At 40.1% G+C, this 20,199-nt stretch overlaps 2 protein-coding genes across 3 annotated transcripts; both read left to right on the top strand.

The window, feature by feature from the left end:
• Positions 1 to 408: 408 nt before the first annotated feature.
• On the top strand, positions 409 to 8,165 carry nmi (N-myc (and STAT) interactor). Of its 2 annotated transcripts, none has more exons than XM_026145731.1 (9): positions 409 to 640; positions 737 to 799; positions 2,277 to 2,435; positions 2,533 to 2,649; positions 3,216 to 3,387; positions 4,188 to 4,294; positions 5,407 to 5,593; positions 5,729 to 5,832; positions 7,208 to 8,165. In XM_026145731.1, the coding sequence occupies exons 1-9, from the start codon at positions 602 to 604 to the stop codon at positions 7,415 to 7,417; spliced, it is 1,158 nt and encodes a 385-aa protein (XP_026001516.1). In that variant the 5' UTR covers positions 409 to 601; the 3' UTR covers positions 7,418 to 8,165. The 2 variants fall into 2 exon arrangements, with proteins under 2 accessions (XP_026001516.1, XP_026001515.1); XM_026145730.1 differs by having other exon boundaries at positions 410 to 640; positions 734 to 799.
• Positions 8,166 to 12,631: 4,466 nt separating this feature from the next.
• Positions 12,632 to 19,055, top strand: mmadhcb (metabolism of cobalamin associated Db). Its single transcript, XM_026145577.1, has 8 exons — positions 12,632 to 12,787; positions 13,952 to 14,001; positions 15,648 to 15,792; positions 16,071 to 16,288; positions 16,977 to 17,085; positions 17,211 to 17,341; positions 17,769 to 17,855; positions 18,750 to 19,055. Exons 2-8 carry the CDS (start codon positions 13,993 to 13,995, stop codon positions 18,942 to 18,944), a joined length of 894 nt encoding a protein of 297 aa, XP_026001362.1. The 5' UTR covers positions 12,632 to 12,787; positions 13,952 to 13,992; the 3' UTR covers positions 18,945 to 19,055.
• The last annotated feature ends 1,144 nt before the right edge of the window (positions 19,056 to 20,199 follow it).

Here is a 20,199-nt window from a genome sequence, read left to right on the forward strand (position 1 = left end):
AAATAATGCCATAGTCTTTGACCTCTGTGTCCCCCCCTGTGCGTTTGTGTTTATGTGTGCATGTGTGTCCTTGTGTCTTGTTTCCCTTTTCTGTTTTCATGTTTCTCTTCTTTCATTCCATGTTCCCCCGTCTATGGATTCTTTAGGTAACATATTGGTAACATATTTAAAATAAAATACATGTACAAAAAATGAGTAAAATCGTTTTGGGTTTTTTGTAAAAACATTGCTTTTATTTGTTTGTATAATTAATTGGGTTAAGACTTTTATACAAATTTTTAGCCACAAAATTGCGTGTTATCTGGCGAACATGTTTTGTCCTTTATCTAAAGAATCAGTAGCTTCTCACACACACGAGCCGTTTTTATTAATTTATTTGTTTAACTGTGAACTTGTGTCGCAGTTGGTCTTCCATACAGGAAGCTCGTCACACCAGGCTGTAACTTTCACTTTTGATTTGGAGCTGTTTGCCGCACAACAGGGGCACTTTGTTTTTTCTGACTTCGACAGAAAAGAGGCAGTGCAGCCACAGCTGGCTGATTTTTGGATCGTAGCTACTAAGTGAAGTTTTCATATCTGTTTCTTTTCTGTCAATCAGATCATGGCTGAGGTCTTCGGCAGTCGATCGCTAAATGATAAGGTGAGTAATAATCTGTTCGTCTGTTTGCTTGTTTTAGCCCGTCTAAGAAGAAACAAGTGCTCCACAGTTAACGATGTCTTTCTTTCTTGGCAGAAGGAAGGAGGCCTGGATAAAGACGGTGAACTAAAGGAGGCCAGGCGAGAGTTGGAGGAATGGAAGGTAGGCCGGTGTGAAGTCGCGCAGCGTTTTAGTTCAATAGTAAAATAAGTTCACGACCGTCAGAATAAATTTATGAGAAAACGCAGAAAGCTGACAACTGCTCAGCCGGAAATGTCTTCATCCTCCGTTTATAGAAGAAGGTGGTTTGTTTACTGAGTACTGTGAGTGATCTGAGTGATTTAAATAGTAATTACAGTTCTCAGATCTCTTATTTAAGTCGAGATGCAATCCTGCATCGTGAATGCAAGTCCGGAACTAAGTATGTTCTACAAATAAACGTACTAGACTGAAAAGCCTGAGAGAATCTATCTAAATGCCCATATTATAATAGATGTCATTATTTCCATTGATATACATTTATTAGCATTGAGACATCATTGGATACATTTTATTTACGCATTTGAGCTTAAAGTTAAATGGTTACTTATATTTGGTTGCACAGAAGATGCAGTTTGCAGTAAACAGGGAGAAACCATAAAGCAGCTCATTTCAGCAAGTGAAAGTCAGACGGAATGGGCTCAGGCAACATTCCATAGGGTGTAGCTGTAGGTCTATATTTGCTCAACTAAAAACTATTTTGATGGCTCACACTTTAGCAAACGAGGCGCAGGTGAAGTGAGCACAACCAAAAATGAATAAACAGTCTTTTTGTCTTTTGTTTGGGGGAAAGATTGGTCATAGTTTGTGAAGGGCAGAACCATTATCTTGTGAAACCTACACAATTGCAATGATCAGTACAGATCTTGATTAGTGATTGCTCAGGAACCTGTTTATATAGAAATAAATAAAGATACATAAGGTTAATGTCAACTAAAATACAGGCATACAACACCAGGGGGATGCAGCACGAATACTGAGTTTCATCAGTGAGTCAAGTGCACAACATTGTTTAGGATTTCTCTTTTAAATTTATATCAAATTGATATAAATGCTTCAGTTCTTCCATTTTTTCCTCGCCTTGTAATCGGAAGGTTGCCGGTTCGAGCCCTGGCTTGGACAGTCTTGGTCGTTGTGTCCTTGGCCAAGACACTTCACCCATTGCCTACTGGTGGTGGTCAGAGGGCCCGGTGGCGCCAGTGTCCGGCAGCCTCGCCTCTGTCAGTGCGCCCCAGGGTGGCTGTAGTTACAATGTAGCTGCCATCACCAGTGTGTGAATGTGTGCGTGAATGGGTGGATGACTGGATATGTAAAGCGCTTTGGGGTCCTTAGGGACTAGTAAAGCGCTATACAAATACAGGCCATTTACCATTTACCATAAAGACAAAAACTAAGTAAAGCTTTGTTTCTCTTCCAGTTCTGTACTTTTCTTACTTATCAGCAGTGGTATTATATCATTCAGAATGACTTGAGTATATTTGGCCATGTTTAAATATCTGTCAGTGAGAGAATAATTTTATTTGAGCAGCTTGTAGTCTCTTTGTAGACTGCCCACAGCTCCAGTTGTATTCTCTCTGAACACCACCTATTGCTCTTAAAGGCTAGATTCGAAAAAGCGGATGATGTGAAAGCCAGGCTGATACTGGAAAAGCTGACGGAAGATGATGCCAAGACAAATGCACAGCAGGAGATGAACGCTTGTGTCAAAAACCAACAGAAGACCCAGGATGAATTTAATGAAAGCATGAGAACAGTTCAGGTACACTTATTGTCATCTGTGTAACATCTACACTACACTCAGAGAAACTGAGAGTACATAACTCTCACCAAATATTCCACTTTATTCTTTTCCATAGGATGAAATCCAGAAGCTGACTAGATACAATCAAGATTTGCTGGAGAAACTGAAGAGATGTCAGGATGAACTGGAGGCTAAGAAGACAGAGTCCCGCAAGTTAAAGCAGAAATTCAAGGTAAAAACCAGGAACACTTTCAGATCTGTCCATCTGCTCACATTTTTACGTACACTAATCACGGGCATTAATGTGATGGTAATTATGGGATTTCCACACATTATAAATACATCACCAAACATATCCAGATGTCTCTTAGCAAGTTGCATGTTGATGAGTTATTTTGAGATGGCAGCAAATTTACACTGTTATACAGGCTGTAGACTGTTACATTGTATCAAAGTGTCATATCTTCAGTGTTGTCCCATGAAACTATATTACAAAATATTTACATAAATGTGAGGGGTGTACTCACTTTTGTGAGATACTGCATAGACGTACAGGCTCGTATATATTCTTTTGAGTGTGTGTGGATTCAATTCAAACTTGTGCATCCAATCCCTGTTTTTAAAATTCCTTCAAGAGCTATGCTCTACAGTCATTCCACCCTGTGAAAGGCAGTTCACGGCCCCAAATAAAACTGTGACATTCATGTTCCTGATCAGCGGACACAAACGCCTGACCACAGCTGTATACACATTGAAACAGATAACGGCCTGTAACTCTGTATTGTCCCATCTGTCCAGATCTACGCCCAGATCCCAGACACAGAGGTGAAATTTATTTCTCCGAATAAAGAGACAAGGGAAGAGGGTGACGAGGACAGTCAGCCAATCAGAGGAGTGTTTACCATCAGCCAGAGAGCTGCTGTGCTTCTGCAGGGAGGACAGGCTCTCATCACCTTTGAGGAGGAGAAAGGTAGACGTCATTTGACTTCAGTACTCTATATGGTTCATTCTTACTTATGTTAATGTTAATAAAACCAAAAATAAGGAGTCCTCATGGTTTTCCATGCTTTGCTGTGTAAGATATTTATACAATGACAGTTTGCACTGTCACTTGGAAAAAGACACATACAAGACAGTTAAATGCTCAAGTGAAAAAACAGCATTTCAATTTCAGATATTAAATATGAAATTATGATTTCTTATTTTTAATATCACCTGAAAAAAGCAATTTAAATGAAGACAGACAGACGCGTTTTTTGGAGGTGTGGTCGTAAACTTTGGATCAGCTGTAAAACAGCCTGTTTCACTTTAAGCGTTATTTTCAGTACATTTCATGCTCAAGAAAATGTTTTGTCTCACTCCCATGGCTTCTTGTGGCATGCTGTAGCTCTAATTGGAACCTTGTGAAGATCCAACCATGCAAATTATGATTTTTACGCCATTTTCCAAGTGGTCTTAAACGTTTGATTGGGACCGTATCTGAAACTGCCACACGAATGTTCATCTCTTTAGTTTAACGTACATCATGTCAGCATAAAAAGATCAGATCAAAAATCTCTGCAACAACAGCTATAATAAAATCAAACACTTGAGAGACAAGAATAAAGAGACAATGTCAGCCTATCATAGTGTGTCTATAGACAGATTATTCTGTGATCAACCTGCTTAGCATGTCAAAATGAACCCGATCATGACTCAGACCTTACAACATGGAGTTCTCAGTACAACTGCAAATGATACACATCTTTTTGTCATATTCTTGGTGTGCAGTGGCTCGCCAGATCCTGAAAATTGCCAAGTGCTCTGTGTCCTGTGAGAACAGCAGTTTGGACGTGAAGCCGAGAAGAATCACCATGGATCCTGCTGTGAAGTTTGAGGTAGATGCTGCAACAGTATCATCGGGTTTTTTATGCTTCAGTTAGAAAATGAAGCCTCATGTTTCAAAATGAAAAAGCAACTAGAGCCTTATTTTTTATGTTGACTGTGTCTCTAGTTTCCTGTCTATAGTTTGTACAGTTGTAACACTGTCAGGTCATTCAAATCTGTCCACAGAGTAGGAGTGAGACAGTACACCTCTCCAGGGTTACTTATTGCTGTGATGACACACAGAGAATACTTTCCTAAAAATACTTCTTAACTAAAGCCAAAAAACTTTGGCTTTAGTTAAGACCCTAACAATACAGAACTAGATCCATCCTGAGTCATTCCCATGGAAAATATGGCCTTCTGTGTGTGTGTGTGTGTGTGTGTGTGTGTGTGTGTGTGTGTGTGTGTGTGTGTGTGTGCGGCAGGGTCAGAATTAACAAATTAAAACAGGAAGTAACTAAACAAGGAACACAGGAACGTAAACTTGACACCGAGAACACAAAAGAGCAGGAAAAATGACCTCCTGGGACAAACAACAACTAGAACTACAACCTAATATCCAGAAAATGGAAAATGAAGCTGGAATGTGAAAACCTAAGTGACAACATAAAGAACATACTATACAGTAAATATAATAATTAATAAAACAAAAATAATAAACTCAAAGCATGAGGTCAGCAAACAGATATATAGGACTGCTTTCTTCCACTTATAATTTTTTTATATTTATATATATATATATAATTTTAAAATCCTCACAAACCCTTGAATAATCAGGCCCCAACTTATCTTAAAGACCTCATAGTACCATATACCAAAGTACATCACTTTGCTCTCAGTCTGCTGGTGTATTTGTAGTTCCTAGGACATTTAAAAGAAGAATGGGAGGCAGAGCCTTCAGCTCCCACTTTGGATTTGTGAGACAGACACTATCTCTACTTTTAAGATTAGGCTTAAAACTTTCCTTTTGGATGAAGCATATCGTTAGGGCTGGACCAGGTGACCCTGACTCCTACTTTAGTTATGCTGCAATAGGTGTAGACTGCTGGGGGACTATGTTACACTGAGTGTTGTTTTGTAATGATCAACACCCTGTAAACAGTGTGTGTTCACACCGATGTAGGTCCACCTTGACGTTTCCAGAAAGGAGCTGAAAGTTTCCAACGTCCCTGATGTCATGCCAGAAGAGAGAATGAAAGACCGACTGGAAATTAGTTTCTCCAGGCCCAGTAGAGGAGGAGGAGAGGTGGAGAAAGTGGAGTATGACAAGAACACTGGGACTGGGTGTGTCACATTTCTCCAACCTGGAGGTAAAACTCTATAAGATAATTGTGCGACATTACACATTATTCTTAGTTAGTTGTTCTAAGTTATTCTGTATCATTACAATAGTTGTAGCCAAGCTAAGTATGTTAATGCTCAAATGTATGTGCATTTGTGTGCAGTTACTGAGAGCCTTGTCCTGAGGGGAAGGTACGACGTCGAGCTGGACACTGAGGTAAAGGTGCAGGTTGGACCTATTTACGAATACCAGCTGCGCAGATTTCAGGTAAGTTACAGCACTGAGACTAAAAGCACTTTGTTAACTTAGTTAAAAGCACAATTTATCACTTGTACAAAATTTAACTGGACAGGCTGCCAGTCTGTTGCAGGACTGACACAGAGACACAGGCAACATTCATGCTCACATTTTAGACCGGGAGTCTCTTTGGAGTCACCAGTGCATGCCTTTGGACTGTTGGAGCACACAGGGGCCCACGCAGAGAGGCCCCACACTGGCAGTTTACCTTTAATTCCCAAGCTGACGCTTTCAAACCTCTTTATTTTTCAAAATACAAAATATTAAAAAAAAATGTATTTATGACTCAGAAAACTATACTTACCAAACCCCACATACCTTTAAAGGTCATGCTACTAATGGGAATCACTAACTCAATTAACAAAATAGCCATTGCTGCTGGATAATTCCTTTCTTTTACTTAGCCTAGTCGTCAGAATCCACAACATGTCATGAAACTAATTTCTTAAAATTTCACCAACAGAGACATATGGAGAAATTTTTCCTGTTTATTTTAATATTAACATTAACCAATAAAACCTCTACATTTAGGGAGGCTGTGTCTTTTTGCAATTATGTAAATGCATCCATGCAAGTTTAATGAAAGATAGTTATTTCACTTTAGCACTAAAAATGCTTAACTGGTATAAAACTTTGCATTCAGTTGCCTTCAGATTAAACAAGAATACTTCTAGAAAAAATAGTTATATTTTACTTCAAGCTATCTTAGTATTTGTTTTTTGAGGATTTTTAAGTTGTATTGAGAGCTGATGGGGTGTTACGCACACCACAGGTGCGGCTACCAAGTTTAAATCTTAGTGACCGAGACATCAAGTCAAGGTCAGAGATCAAGTTTTCTGAAATGCCATAACTTGAGAACAGGGTGGCGTAGGATTTTGAAATTGATACTATGGGTGTGTCAACTATGACAGTGAGGACTAACACTGGCAGTTGCAAGTCTTCTTTAAATTTAAAAGCCTTTTTTTGTTACATAGTCATTGTGTATTATGACTTAAAACATTCATAATACATAATTATTATGGCTATAGTAAAATAATTATTCTCTGACAAAAATATGTAATTATTTCACAACTTGTAACAAACATATAATTATAGAAATATTATATTATAACATGTAAGTGTCAGTATTTGCATTTTTAAATTTTTTTGCAATTACTAAGTCTGTAGAAAAACAGTGTTAGCGGGCTTTCTTATGTGTTCAAATACACACGCGCCTACATGACTAAGTCTTAACGACACCCCCCACCCCCACACACAAGTTGTTCTAAAACTTGTGTGTGTTGTTGTAAAAGTTGTTAAAAGTTTGCAGAGCAACAATAAAGCAAATTTTTATGATTTATTTCAGACCTTTTGCGGCTGTCCGAAGCGAACCATCCTCCTGGATGACATTCAGGACATGGTTGATGAGGAAGACCTCCAGGACCATCTGGAAATCCATTTTCAGAAGCCCAGCAACAGTGGTGGTGAAATAGAGAGCATCAAGTACATCGCTAAACCGAAAGTCCTGCAGGCCTTTCTCTGTGAGAGCACAGAGGAGAAGGACGACAGTCTGTGAACCACCATGAACTGTCCTCTAATACATATATGACATGTAAGACGAGCTCCACCTGTATTAAAGTATATTTCTAATCATTTCCAAATGTCTTGCTCAACCTGAAGTGATACATTGTAGAGATTTCATTTATTTGCTCTCCTGCTGGGTTAATCGGGACGATACTTTATCTCTGTGCATTTAATACATTTGATTACAATCTTCCATGTGGTAAAGTTGGGGGTGTTTGAGTTATGTTAAAAGATAAATCCAAGAAATTCTGAATATCACTTGAAAAAGAACCTGTGTGATATTTTATGCAGTCAGTCAGTAAAATTAATGACAACCTACACAAAGACAGTACTGTCTTTGTTCTTATAAGAACATGTAAACACTGGGATGGGTAGTAGGCTGATAGTAGGCTGAAAGCCTCACATCTCATTATCTAATCACTTATTTTAGTCAGAGAATTGTATTTCCTTTAGTTAATGTAACTAACTGTAAATCTGGGATGTCAGAAGACAAACGTGTAATGTGCTGGATGACATGATATTTTCTGTTGGTAAATTACCACTTGAGAGGTGAGAACTGCAGTTTTATTACAGCTATCTCTGAGCTAGTTGGCTTGCCCTTTTTAGCTCTATAAACCTGCAAAGGAAGCTTTCAGACACACCGTCATCCTGTGTAAAAAGAAAATCCTCGCAATTTGAACTAGTACCTCAACTGTCTTCTATGCTGTGCTTAATAAAGTTAATGAATCCTGAAAGAGTAACATGAGTTATATTTGTTATGTTGTGGCAGCTGCATTGGTAACCACAGTGTTAGCACTGCTGCCAGAGTCACATGTTGTTTTATTGTGGCTCCTGGCTGGGCAGCATGATCATTAGCACATTATTAGTTGTTGCCTCACACCACTGTTCCCTCTGTAAATGGTAAATGGACCGCTTCTCATATAGAGCTTTAACTGACCACTCAAAGTCATTCACCCATTCATACAAGAACGTCTTTCTAAGCTCTTTCCAACATTCATGCACATTTATATTCCAGTGGCTGCTTTGGAAGCAACTTGGGGTTAGTATCTTGTCCATGGATATCTGACATGCAGACCAACCTTCTTATTAGTAGGCTTCTGTCTTCCTCCCACATTCCAAGATCGTGCATGGACTAGGTTCATTGTGAGTAAATGTTAATTTTATTCATATATCACATTTCATTACACATAAACTCATAAAACCTCGTGTAGGTCTACGATGACTCAAACAAAAGAAAACAGTAAACTGTGCAGAAAAACAGAATCAACTTTCTGGGAACCTTTCATAACATTTTTATGAGAAACTACTGTCCCCAAAGTTATATGGTCATATACTTTGAACCCAGAAACAGGGTAACTATGTGAGAATGCTGTTTGTTGATTACAGTTCAGCGTTTAACACGATAGTGCCCTGCAGACTGTTCACAAAGCTCAGGGATCTGGGAGTCAACAGCCGTCTGTGTGCATGGGTGTTGGACTTCCTCACTGGCAGAACTCAGGTGGTGAGGGTGGGTAGATGCGTCTCTAACAGCATCACCATCAACACAGGAGCACCACAGGGGTGTGTCCTCTCGCCACTGCTCTCCCCCCACTTCAGGACATTTACGCCAGGAGGTGCTGGACTAGAGCAGCGCAGATACTGAAGGACCCGTCCCATCCTGGCAACTAACTGCTCCAACTTCTGCAATCAGGCAGAAGGTTCCACACCATCCGGGCAAGGACAGAGAGGCTCAAGAGGAGCTTTTATCCTCAGGCCATCCGTGTGTTGAATCATGCCCCTCTCTTTTTTGCACAGTCGAGGAGTGTATCAGGTCCCATTACACTGCGTGTTATATCTGTATAACCATGCATGTGACAAATAAAGAACCTTGAATCTTGAAATATTTGGAAATTGACATACTTAGCCCTTGTCACCCAGTAACAGCTGGGACTGGCTCAAATAAGCTCAGGCTCTAGGAATATTTAGGGGTGGATTTTGAGCAACAGCTATACAGCTATGAAAGCCATTAGGAATCACGAGAATTTAACTTCTGATTGTTTACCAGAGGAGAGCAGTGGATGAGGTAGTGATCCACTAGAGAAGGAGTTGGTTAACGAAAAGGAAAATGGTTGGAATACAGTGAACAGTAGTAAGAAATGTTGGAGACATACAGCGGCTTGCAAAAGTATTCGCCCCCCTTGAACTTTTCCACATTTTGTCACATTACAGCCACAAACATAAATCAATTTTATTGGAATTCCACGTGAAAGACCAACACAAAGTGGTGCACACGTGAGAAGTGGAACGAAAATCAGACATGATTCAAAACATTTTTTACAAATACTTTTACTTTGTAGAACCAGCTTTTGCTGCAATTACAGCTGCCAGTCTTTTAGGGTCTGTCTCTACCAGCTTTGCACATCTACAGACTGAAATCTTTGCCCATTCTTCTTTGCAAAACAGCTCCAGCTCAGTCAGATTAGATGGACAGCATTTGTGAACAGCAGTTTTCAGATCTTGCCACAGATTCTCGATTGGATTTAGACACCAGACAAGTCAAGGATAAAGATATTGATGTGCTGTGTTAGTTTTCTGCCACACATAGCGTTTTGCATTTTGGCCAAAAAGTTCCATGTTGGTCTCATCTGACCAGAGCAGCTTCTTCCACATGTTTGCTGTGTCCCCACATGGCTTGTGGCAAACTGCAAACGGGACTTCTTATGGTTTTTTGTTAACAACGGCTTTCTTCTTGCCACTCTTCCATAAAGACCAACTTTGTGCAGTGCACGACTAATAGTTGTCCTGTGGACAGATTCCCCCACCTGAGCTGTAGATCTCTGCAGCTCGTCCAGAGTCACCATGGGCCTCTTGGCTGCATTTCTGATCAGCGCTCTCCTTGTTCGGCCTGTGAGTTTAGGTGGACGGCCTTGTCTTGGTAGGTTTACAGTTGTGCCATACTCCTTCCATTTCTGAATGATTGCTTGAACAGTGCTCCGTGGGATGTTCAAGGCTTGGGAAATCTTTTTTTAGCCTAAGCCTGCTTTAAATGTCTCAATATCTTTATCCTTGACTTGTCTGGTGTCTAAATCCAATCGAGAATCTGTGGCAAGATCTGAAAACTGCTGTTCACAAACGCTGTCCATCTAATCTGACTGAGCTGGAGCTGTTTTGCAAAGAAGAATGAGCAAAGATTTCAGTCTGTAGATGTGCAAAGCTGGTAGAGACAGACCCTAAAAGACTGGCAGCTGTAATTGCAGCAAAAGGTGGTTCAACAAAGTATTGACTCAGGGGGCTGAACAATTACCACACCCCACTTTTCAGTTATTTATTTGTAAAAACTGTTTGGAATCATGTATGATTTTGGTTCCACTTCTCACGTGTGCACCACTTTGTGTTGGTCTTTCACGTGGAATTCCAATAAAACTGATTCATGTTTGTGGCTGTAATGTGACAAAATGTGGAAAAGTTCAAGGGAGACGAATACTTTTGCAAGCCACTGTAAGTTGCAAAAGGTATCCTTAAATACAGATGGCACTGATAGTGATCAGAGTAGCGCTGCATCGAGGAAGCAGAATGAGGAATCCAAGGTAATAATTAAACTCTCTCAGGAAGGTGCTTGATTGAGGACAGAAATATGTTTTTGGAGTCATTTCTGGTGTACCAACAGCTGTTTCAGCTGAACAAGTCAAAGGAAATATAATAGGATCCAAGGTTATCGAGGCACAGTGCTTAAAAACTCTGAGAGAAATGTGACAGTGTAGCTGTAATTTAAAAATTTATGGAGGAAAGGCTACCATCCAAACTTTTTTCATTAGTTATATGAATTAGGATGTTCAGCCTTATATTCCCCCTCCCTTGGTTTGCTTTAAATGCCAAAGATATGGGCATGTCACTGGAGGTGGACACGAGTATGGTAAATGTGAAAAAGAGCAAAGTTAAAGTGGTGCAATTGCGGAGGTGAGCATATCTCAGCTTTTCGTGGTTATGAGGCAAGTAAAAGGGCAGCAGAGATCCAGAGAGTAAAATCCATTGATGGCATGCATAAGCAGAAAAGAAGCTTTGGTTATGAACAAAAATGATTTTGTGCTATTTATGGAGGCTGTAATAAACTGCACCACTCAAACAGACAAGAAAACTGAAAAAATCCAAATAATTGTGAAGACTACAGACCTGGGAATCACGGGTCTGTGTGGGAGACAGCTCAGGAAATGCTGAGTGGTAGAAATCCTAGCTCACAGCCAGGAGGAGGCAGTTCATTGTGGTCCTAAATATTCTGCAGTGGGATGCTTGAAGTCTTATTGCTAATGGGCAGGAACTAAAACAGTATCTCATCTGCAAAGAAAACCTTGTGTAATATGGAAACATGGATAAAAGCAGAGTGGTACTTTGTTTATAAATGAATATACAGCTATGAAGAATGATACAAAAGAAGGTGGTGGCCACATTTGTGTGAACTGGAATATGATATAGATTAGTCAGTGTAAATATAGAGCACAAGACAATCACAGTTAAGGTTTGGATGGAGGAAGATGAGGCAGTAATGATCAACTACTATAAATTATGTAAAAAGATCACTGGGGACATATTAAACACTATAGGTGTTTAATATGTAGGTGTAGGGTGTAGGTGTTCCCTACACATGGGTCTAGGGAAAATAATATGTTGTGGGGATTTTAATGCACTTTCTGGGGAAGCAGATGCACAGATGAAAATGATTCATGCACTGAGGATTCAAATCCTTTGAATTTGGCAGAAGCACTGGGATATCAGCGATACAGGAATTGATTTCTGCAACATTCAGATACATTTCGGTCACGGTCACAAAATAGTGAAATAACAATTACCCATCTCAGGATAGGTCATACAGGGCTTAATAAAACACTACAGCTAATAGGCAAGCACCCAATGGGATTGTGTGCCCACTGCAAAAAAATGGAATCTGCTCAGCATGTACTGTTAGTATGCCGGGCTTGTGTCCTGGACAGGAAGACGTTAATAGGAGGAGCTGAAGATTCATTCCACTGTAGAAACCCTGCTTGGAAAGGCACTGTCTCACATCTATGGCCAACTGTTGAAAGTTGTGATAAGAAAGGGTTCAATACTGCAGATTTTTTTTTTTATTCCCAATATTCCAAGTTCCTGATTCACACTCCTGTCCAGGAGGGGGCGGTAATGCACCTCTAAGCTCATTTGAAACTAAAACGAAGAACCCCCCCCCCCTTCCCCCGAGGTCAAAGCCAGAAATGTTGTTAGAGTGAGTTGCCCGCGTTCATTTGGACAGTGTCTTCATGTTTTCAAAGGTCGACTGTTTTTCTACGATTTTGTGGAAGTATAAATAGGAACAAACTAACGCAGTCATCTGGTTTGGACTTGTTAAAATCCTGTAAGTTATGTTCTGCTCTTGTTAGCTTATCAGCAGATAGCGTTTCTTACTAAAATGTATCGGTTGTCATACCGCTGTGAGGATAAACCGTGTGAAACGTGCTATTACACTCACTAGAAGTTCCCAGATGTATCTAAAGCCGAAAGATTACAGTAGTTAACTGGTTTTACTTTAACTGGTTAGATTTGTTTACACATTCAATCCGCAGATTCGTCATATTTACCGATTGGTCGACTCTGTGTGCAAATCTGTCTCGGAGTTTGACAAGATTAAAGGACTCTCTCCATCTCCAGCTGGTGCAAATGCAGATTTCAATATTATCAATATTATCTGCTGACAACAATGAGATTATTTTAATTTATCAAACAGCTTCCGCTTGATGTCGTACCTCCGTGTTTCAAATCATGAGCTGACATTTTGCCCTCGACACACTCCTGAATAGCTCGACGATGTGTCGAGTTCACCTGCACACACCTGTTCGCTCCGTCAGCTGCTGGTTTAGGAAACACGCCCACGTTTGACATCGGGAGCTTTCTGCTCAGTATAACGAAACATCGCAAAGAATAAAAGCATCTTTGTGAAGTAGCTGTAGTGGGATCAACCTTTTATCTATAAATAGCTAAAATAGCTTTTATTCTCCTAATCAAAATCCCGGTGCCTTGAACTCTTGCAGATTTCTTTTTAATTTGTAAAATAATGCTAATGTTTGTTTCCCCATACATCACCTGGCATAAGTTGTTTTTCACATTACCATCGGCTATCCTAGGCTACCAACAGTGTGTTTCTCAAACCACGATTGCTTCTTAAGATGCTTACATCCAGCTATTTAAGCAGATCAGTGGCAGAGCTATGCTATTGACGTACATTGATACCAATCCAGTCAGTGGATTTCCATCCATCCGGGGCCAAGTCGTGGGGGCAGCAGTCCACTTAGCTATGCAAACATGCCTCATCTTTGATTAGGATTGCTGGACTTCAGAGTGGCTTATATGATTCATACATAACTTCCTTAATTCTGATTCAAAAAGAATAGATGAGATTTAAAAGGAGTGAAGCAGACTGAGCAGCGGATCAGTCAGGATGGTGTGGTAGTCGTACAGCGTTTCTTCTGTGATGAATTTGTTTGGAAATGTTTCCTGATGACACAGTCTTGGACTCTTACAGAGACTTCACTGGATACTGCAGATAATCAGAAGCACGCTAGGATGACCAGTGTAAGTTTGTCAAACAACAGTTTGTAATATTCTCATCTTATTCTGATGTTAATGCTCTGCAGTGATCACCATCACAGAGCACCACTGTAAACACTGAATAACGTGAAATATTTCTTTCTATTTTAAATTTATTGCATAGTTCTCACATTTATGTTTTAGATACAAACATTTGTAATATTATACGAAGATAACCCGAGTAAATACAAAATGTAATTGGGGTATTTTTTTCAACCTGCTGGATAGACGAGTATGTGAATGTGATAACCAGAGAACGAGGTGATGTAGGGAGCTTCAGTTTGATGCCAGACCACCTCTGTTTGTTTTTGAATAAACTTAATAACTGGTTGGACTGTTTGCAATAAACGGCCATTAATGTTTGACATTCCTGTAGAGACACTTTGGAGAATTATTTTAACTTGGCAACTTTAGAGGGTATTTCAGTATGAATGGCCTGTTTAACACCACGCCACAGCATCTTCAGATTAAAGTCTGAACTTTGTCTAAGCACTTCAGTTTTTTTTAGTTTTTTTTATTCATTTATTAAAATGGGAATTTTTCACATCACTGTCCTGCTGCATAACCCAAGTGTGCTTGAGCTACAGGGTACAAACTTATGGCTGGACTTCAGGATTGTAGGATTTTCTGGTTGAGAGCAAAATTCATGTATCCATCAATTAACACTACCACCACGTTTGACTGTTGATATGTTTTTTTTTCTGTTCTCTATATGTAATGAGACCTTCCAAAAGGTTACATTTCTGCCTTGGGACCCTCATGTCATTGTTGAAACTCTGACCTGAGGCAGATGAAGCTTGCAGTTCCTGGATGAGTCATTGATCACTCCTGGAAAAACTTTGTTAGAATCCCAAAACCTTTGTATCACTTTCCAAACTGACAGATGACAAGATGAAGCTGTAAACCAGGGGTCTCAAACTCCAGTCCTCGACGGCCGGTGTCCTGCAACCTTTCCATGTGTCCCTGTTGCAACACACCTGAATGCAATTAGTAGGTCATTAGCAAGAGTATAGAACTGAAGTTGCTGAAGTGGCAACCTCTAACCCTACTCAAGTAAATGTAAGTGTTAAGGAAAATACACTTTTAACAGTACATTTATTGCACCATGTTCATTCACTCATGAACTGCTGTAACATGAATGAAATGGCTGAATTGCCACCTCAGCATGCAGTCAGGTTGCTTGCGAATGATCTACTAATTGTATTCAGGTGTGTTGCGTCAGGGACACATGGAAAAGTTGCAGGACACCGGAGCTCGAGGCCCCTGCTGTAAACCTTTGACCATGTAGACCAGGGGTGTCGAACTCCAGGCCTCGAGGGCCGGTGTCCTGCAGGTTTTAGATCTCACACTGGGTCAACACACCTGAATCAAATGATCAGTTCATTACCAGGCCTCTGGAGAACTTCAAGAGATATTGAGGAGGTCATTTAGCCATTTGAATCAGCTGTGTTGGATCAAGGACACATTTAAAACCTGCAGGACACCGGCCCTCGAGGCCTGGAGTTTGACACCTGTGATGTAGACCTTTGGTGGTGTTTCAGGTGTCTGAGTTCAGCAGCATTATTATTATTGTTATTATTAGTACCTGAGAGACTGCCATTTACAGTTGTACTGTTTGTTTGCATGTGCAGGTGCTTTGCAGCAGAAGCAGGTTGGTAAGTTACCTTCCAGGGCTCCATGTGTTGGTGTATCGTGTGGCTGGAGGCAGAGCCTTCCCTGCTGCTGATTCTTCAGGCTTAAATGAGCCCGCTTTGGCCACTTCTCACTCTGCTAAAGGTATGGCCTTATTTTAAGTTTATACATTTGAACATTAATTAACTACAACATGTTTTTCTAGTCAGTAATTTAATCTAATGCATCTTATGTATAGATTAGGTATTAGGTATAGACCTAATAACACAAAATAAATTGAGATATACGGAGGTTGACACAGAGTCGTTACCTCGGACTCTGATGAAGTGATATTGGCGTTGACCAAAATTTGTAATTTCTTATTTCTTTGTGTAAACTCAGTTTGTGTGCATGCTACTTTTCTTTGTTATGTTGTGCTTAAGGACTGCAGACACTACGGCCTGATGACATAATGGCGCCGTTCGGGCCCCAGGACCAGCGCTTCCTGCTGCCCGGTAATGTGGGCTTTGACTGCCAGCTGGAAGGATTGACAGAGCAACAGAAGAGCCTGACAGACAAAATGCTACCAGATGTGTTGTCTGCTCCATCCTGCTATCAGAAGCATGAGTGGCTTCTAGCCCAGTCTGTTAGAGAGCTCTCTGTAAGTCCAATGAGAACCTTATGAATGTTTTTAATAATCAAAACAAATATGGACCAAACTACGCTGTGTTATTACTACTAATGTTAATCTTGCTACAAATTTCACAAACACTGGTGCAATTAAATAAATGTCAGAGGAATTTTATGTTGAAGTATGTATAGATTATCAATGAATAATCATATGCAGGGATAGCTCAGTAGGTAGAGTGGTTGCCCCATGATTGGAAGGTCGGGGGTTTGATTCCCCTGAACGGCTACCCTGAGGTACCCCTACGTCCCTACACACTGCTCCTCGGTGGCTGCCCACTGCTTCACTGGCTGAATGGGTTAAATGCAGAGGAGTCATTTCCCTACGCGGACTAACACAAGCACGTACACATGTTTAAGATAAAATGATGTGTGACATTTTTTTTTATGCATTTTTAATCAGTCAAAAATGAACTTTTCATTGGAGTGTGGTGTGGACTTAGTGGTGCTAACAAGTGTAAAAAATGTAACGCTAGCCAATCGTGGGTGTGACATGATTCATGCAGCCAGACCTCCAGCATCCGTCTGAATATTTTAGAATGAAGAGACATTAAAACAGTGTATGCTGAAACTATATCCAGGTTTTGTATCGTTGGCGTTGTTGCTCATACGCTGAGAGTGGTGACATTCGCTTTTCTGACAGCTGTGTTTTTCTTTCTTAGAACAAGGGCAATCCTGCGTCCTCTGGCAAAGTCAGCACAGCTGAACAGTACTTTGACAACTCGAGAGTAGAGTGTGCCACACAGGCGTGTCCTGAACTCTTAAAGAAAGGTACATCGCTGTAACTGCATCCTTCATACATTTATTTTTCAGCCTTGCATAACTTTGAAATTGCTTGTATTTCTCATGAGAAGCTGTGTTCCTGTCTAATGCGAGTGTTTCCTAATTATAAACAGATTTCCAGTCAATGTTTCCTGAAGCTCCATCCTGTGGTATGATGGTTGTCACGGTTACCCAGAAGACGCAGAACGATATGGCGTCATGGTCTGCTGAGGTGGAAGATGAGAGAGAGCAGATGCTTGACAAGGTTAAATGCTAAGCTGAGCTGTTTTACATGTCTTACACTATAATAAGACATCACAGGGTTTCTCCCTACATTATCACAGCAAGTACTCAGAATAAATAAATGTAAGTGTTATTTTAGAAACCTTTTACAACAGCTAAGCACTGCAAATATTAGAGGTCTGTAAAAGAAACACTGATGAGCTGAAGAGTTTATTAGAAAAGCTGTCCACCTCTGGAGAACTACAGAAACTGCATTATATGAGATGTTACTAATGTTAAAAACAGTAGTAGCACATCCATGTAGTACATCCCATCTGTAGTGTGAAAAGAAGTGAAAATGAAACGGATAATAAATGCGTGAGTTTCATTGAGAAAGGGGAGGAGACACTTTATTATTTATTTTACAGTAATTAATGAAGTAATTAATGATTGTGGTGTCTGCTGTGTAGTTTGTTGCAGGTGCACGGGAGATCTGCTGTGCGCTGCAGCGAGAAGGATTCTGGGCAGACTTCATCGACCCATCGTCAGGCCTCGCTGTAAGTTATCTCTGACTCTGCCTGTCAACAACTGTTCAGTGTTTTTACGATATTTTATCACAATAACAACAAATGAAATGGCTGATTGGGTGTAGACATCACATGGCATCAAATGACAAAGTATAAATCTGAGAAATCTGTTAGAAGCTCATGTTACATGGAATTAACTCTGAATTAGCCACGATCAGCACAGTCAAGATGCAGGTAGCTGTCTGTGACAGATGCATTTAGATATGCAGTTACAGTGTGGCGCTTTTAGTGATTCCTTTAAATTCTTCTTTTTATCTTCAGGTATTTTGTCTTTGGTGCATACATTTAGATTTATTTGGAGTTTTCTGAAATAAGCACATGATCAAATGTAAACACGTCCATTGGAGGCTGCACCATGATTCTGGTTAGATATTTGGTCACCAGACAGAAGCTGATGTATTTGCTTTTCTGGCACAGGCGTGACTTTGTGCTTAACTTCACATGTTTCAGTAGGTTTGAAGACAGGACATCATAAAAGCTGTTTCTAAGTCCACAGCTAGCTTGGCAGGCCGCTGCCTTTCTGGATTGTTCCACAGTCATTCAGCTGCAGAATAACAAACCTTCAAAGTAACTGTCCCTGGGCTGGTATTTAAGGGTGATTCATTGTGGCAGTGCGCTGTGTGTATAACAAATGTACATTTCTGCAGAAGAAAACTGGTGAAAATTTCTTGGAAGCTGTAATGTTGGCAGGACAAACTTGTGCAGACAGCGGTGTGCAATTGCAACTCCCCACCCCCCCCCCCCCCACACACACACACACACACACACACACACACACAATAGATAGAGACTATTGTTGCTTTTCAGGCGATGGTCTTGATCAGATAACTGTCTCATATTTGTGTGTCCCTTCTTATTTCTCAGTACTTTGGCCCGTACACCAACAACACACTGTATGAGACAGATGACCGATACCGTCACCTGGGCTTTCAGATTGAGGACCTGGGCTGCTGCAAAGTGATCCGACACTCGTTGTGGGGGACACATGCTTTTGTAGGGACAATATTCACCAGCGCACCACCTGATACTCCTACTATGAAGACGTTGCAGGGTAGATGAACACAGGCTCTGGGATACCGAGTGTAATATGCCTCAACACTAACAGAGTGGTTAGTGGTTTTGACCATATCTATAATCATATTAAAGCTTAAATAATGCTGACACCACAAAGCTTGTGAATGTTTTGTCTTTGAAATTAGTCATTTATAGAGTGACCCATTCAATAAATGAATAACCGTTGTATTAATTACCTTGGCTGCCCTTTTAACCGCAGTTGTGTTAAACCATTTTTCTGCTGTACTTAGTAGAGTTTGAAGATATTGCGCTGCTGCACAAAGAGACAAGTTCTCAGAAGATAGTTTTCCGGTTTATCAGCCTCAATTTTTCTTAAGAAAAACACGAGCATCCTCAGTGAGAAGTGAACTCATTTTACAGTTAATCTTGAACTCCTTTCTAATCCTTGAAAATATTTTAGAATCATCACTGGACTGACTTGTTGATCCCACCATAAGATGAGCCGTCTTGTTTTTGTGGCAGGGACACGCTTTCACCTGAAGTGCTCACAATCTTGAAAAATGAAATTTAAGGATTAAAATGTGCTGAAATGTTGACATAAGTAAAGGTAGAAATAGTTTAACTGTAAACTCTAAGATGTTATGCAAATATTATGCAAAATGATTAGTATTTTTTAGATAAACATTGTTTTGTTTTCAAGATTGCAACAATGAGTAAAAGAAACCAATTAACAAAATTAAATCGTTAAGATAGTATTTCATTATCTTTACCCTCTGAAATGTAGGTACTGAAATATCTACTTATTGCAACCAAGTACTGATGGCTAAATCAAGCTTGTATTGAAAAAAGCTTTATTACTCGAAGCTTTTCAACACAGCACTTTTTGGTGACATCTAGTGGCCGGTAATGAAGAGCAGCTTGAGTCTACAAAATGAATAGCTTTATCAGGATTGCCCACTCTACCGAGCTGACAGCTTCAGTTTAATATCACGTGACATGTCTGTGTGATACCGGACTTGGTGCCTTGTGAATGTTTTTGGGTGAAAATCTATGTTCTATTTGATTCATAAATAGTTTAATGAATAAACTTCCCTTGTTTAAACATGTGGCATGCTGTGTTCCCCCTTTGCTTGTGACTTGATGTTTTGTATCAGTAGATATTAAAAAAAAAAAAAAAATACATTGTATATAATATTTTACAACACGATCTTATACTAGGTTGGGAGCTGGGACTAATACCCCCGTGCTGTAGAGCCTCCCTGAACTGCCCCTCCACTGGCGGATCTAGAAAATTGTATTT

This window comes from Astatotilapia calliptera, chromosome 16 (genome assembly GCF_900246225.1).
Source record: "Astatotilapia calliptera chromosome 16, fAstCal1.2, whole genome shotgun sequence".
NCBI classification, from domain to species: domain Eukaryota; kingdom Metazoa; phylum Chordata; class Actinopteri; order Cichliformes; family Cichlidae; genus Astatotilapia; species Astatotilapia calliptera.

Bases quoted from the DNA above. Each gene is read 5' to 3' on its own strand.
- nmi (XM_026145730.1), top strand. From the start codon at position 602: ATGGCTGAGGTCTTCGGCAGTCGATCGCTAAATGATAAG. The intron at 641-733 runs GTGAGTAATAAT...CTTTCTTGGCAG, and splicing joins GTCGATCGCTAAATGATAAG to AAGGAAGGAGGCCTGGATAA. The intron at 2,650-3,215 runs GTAAAAACCAGG...CCATCTGTCCAG, and splicing joins AGTTAAAGCAGAAATTCAAG to ATCTACGCCCAGATCCCAGA.
- mmadhcb (XM_026145577.1), top strand. The intron at 16,289-16,976 runs GTAAGTCCAATG...TTTCTTTCTTAG, and splicing joins AGTCTGTTAGAGAGCTCTCT to AACAAGGGCAATCCTGCGTC. The intron at 17,086-17,210 runs GTACATCGCTGT...AATTATAAACAG, and splicing joins TCCTGAACTCTTAAAGAAAG to ATTTCCAGTCAATGTTTCCT.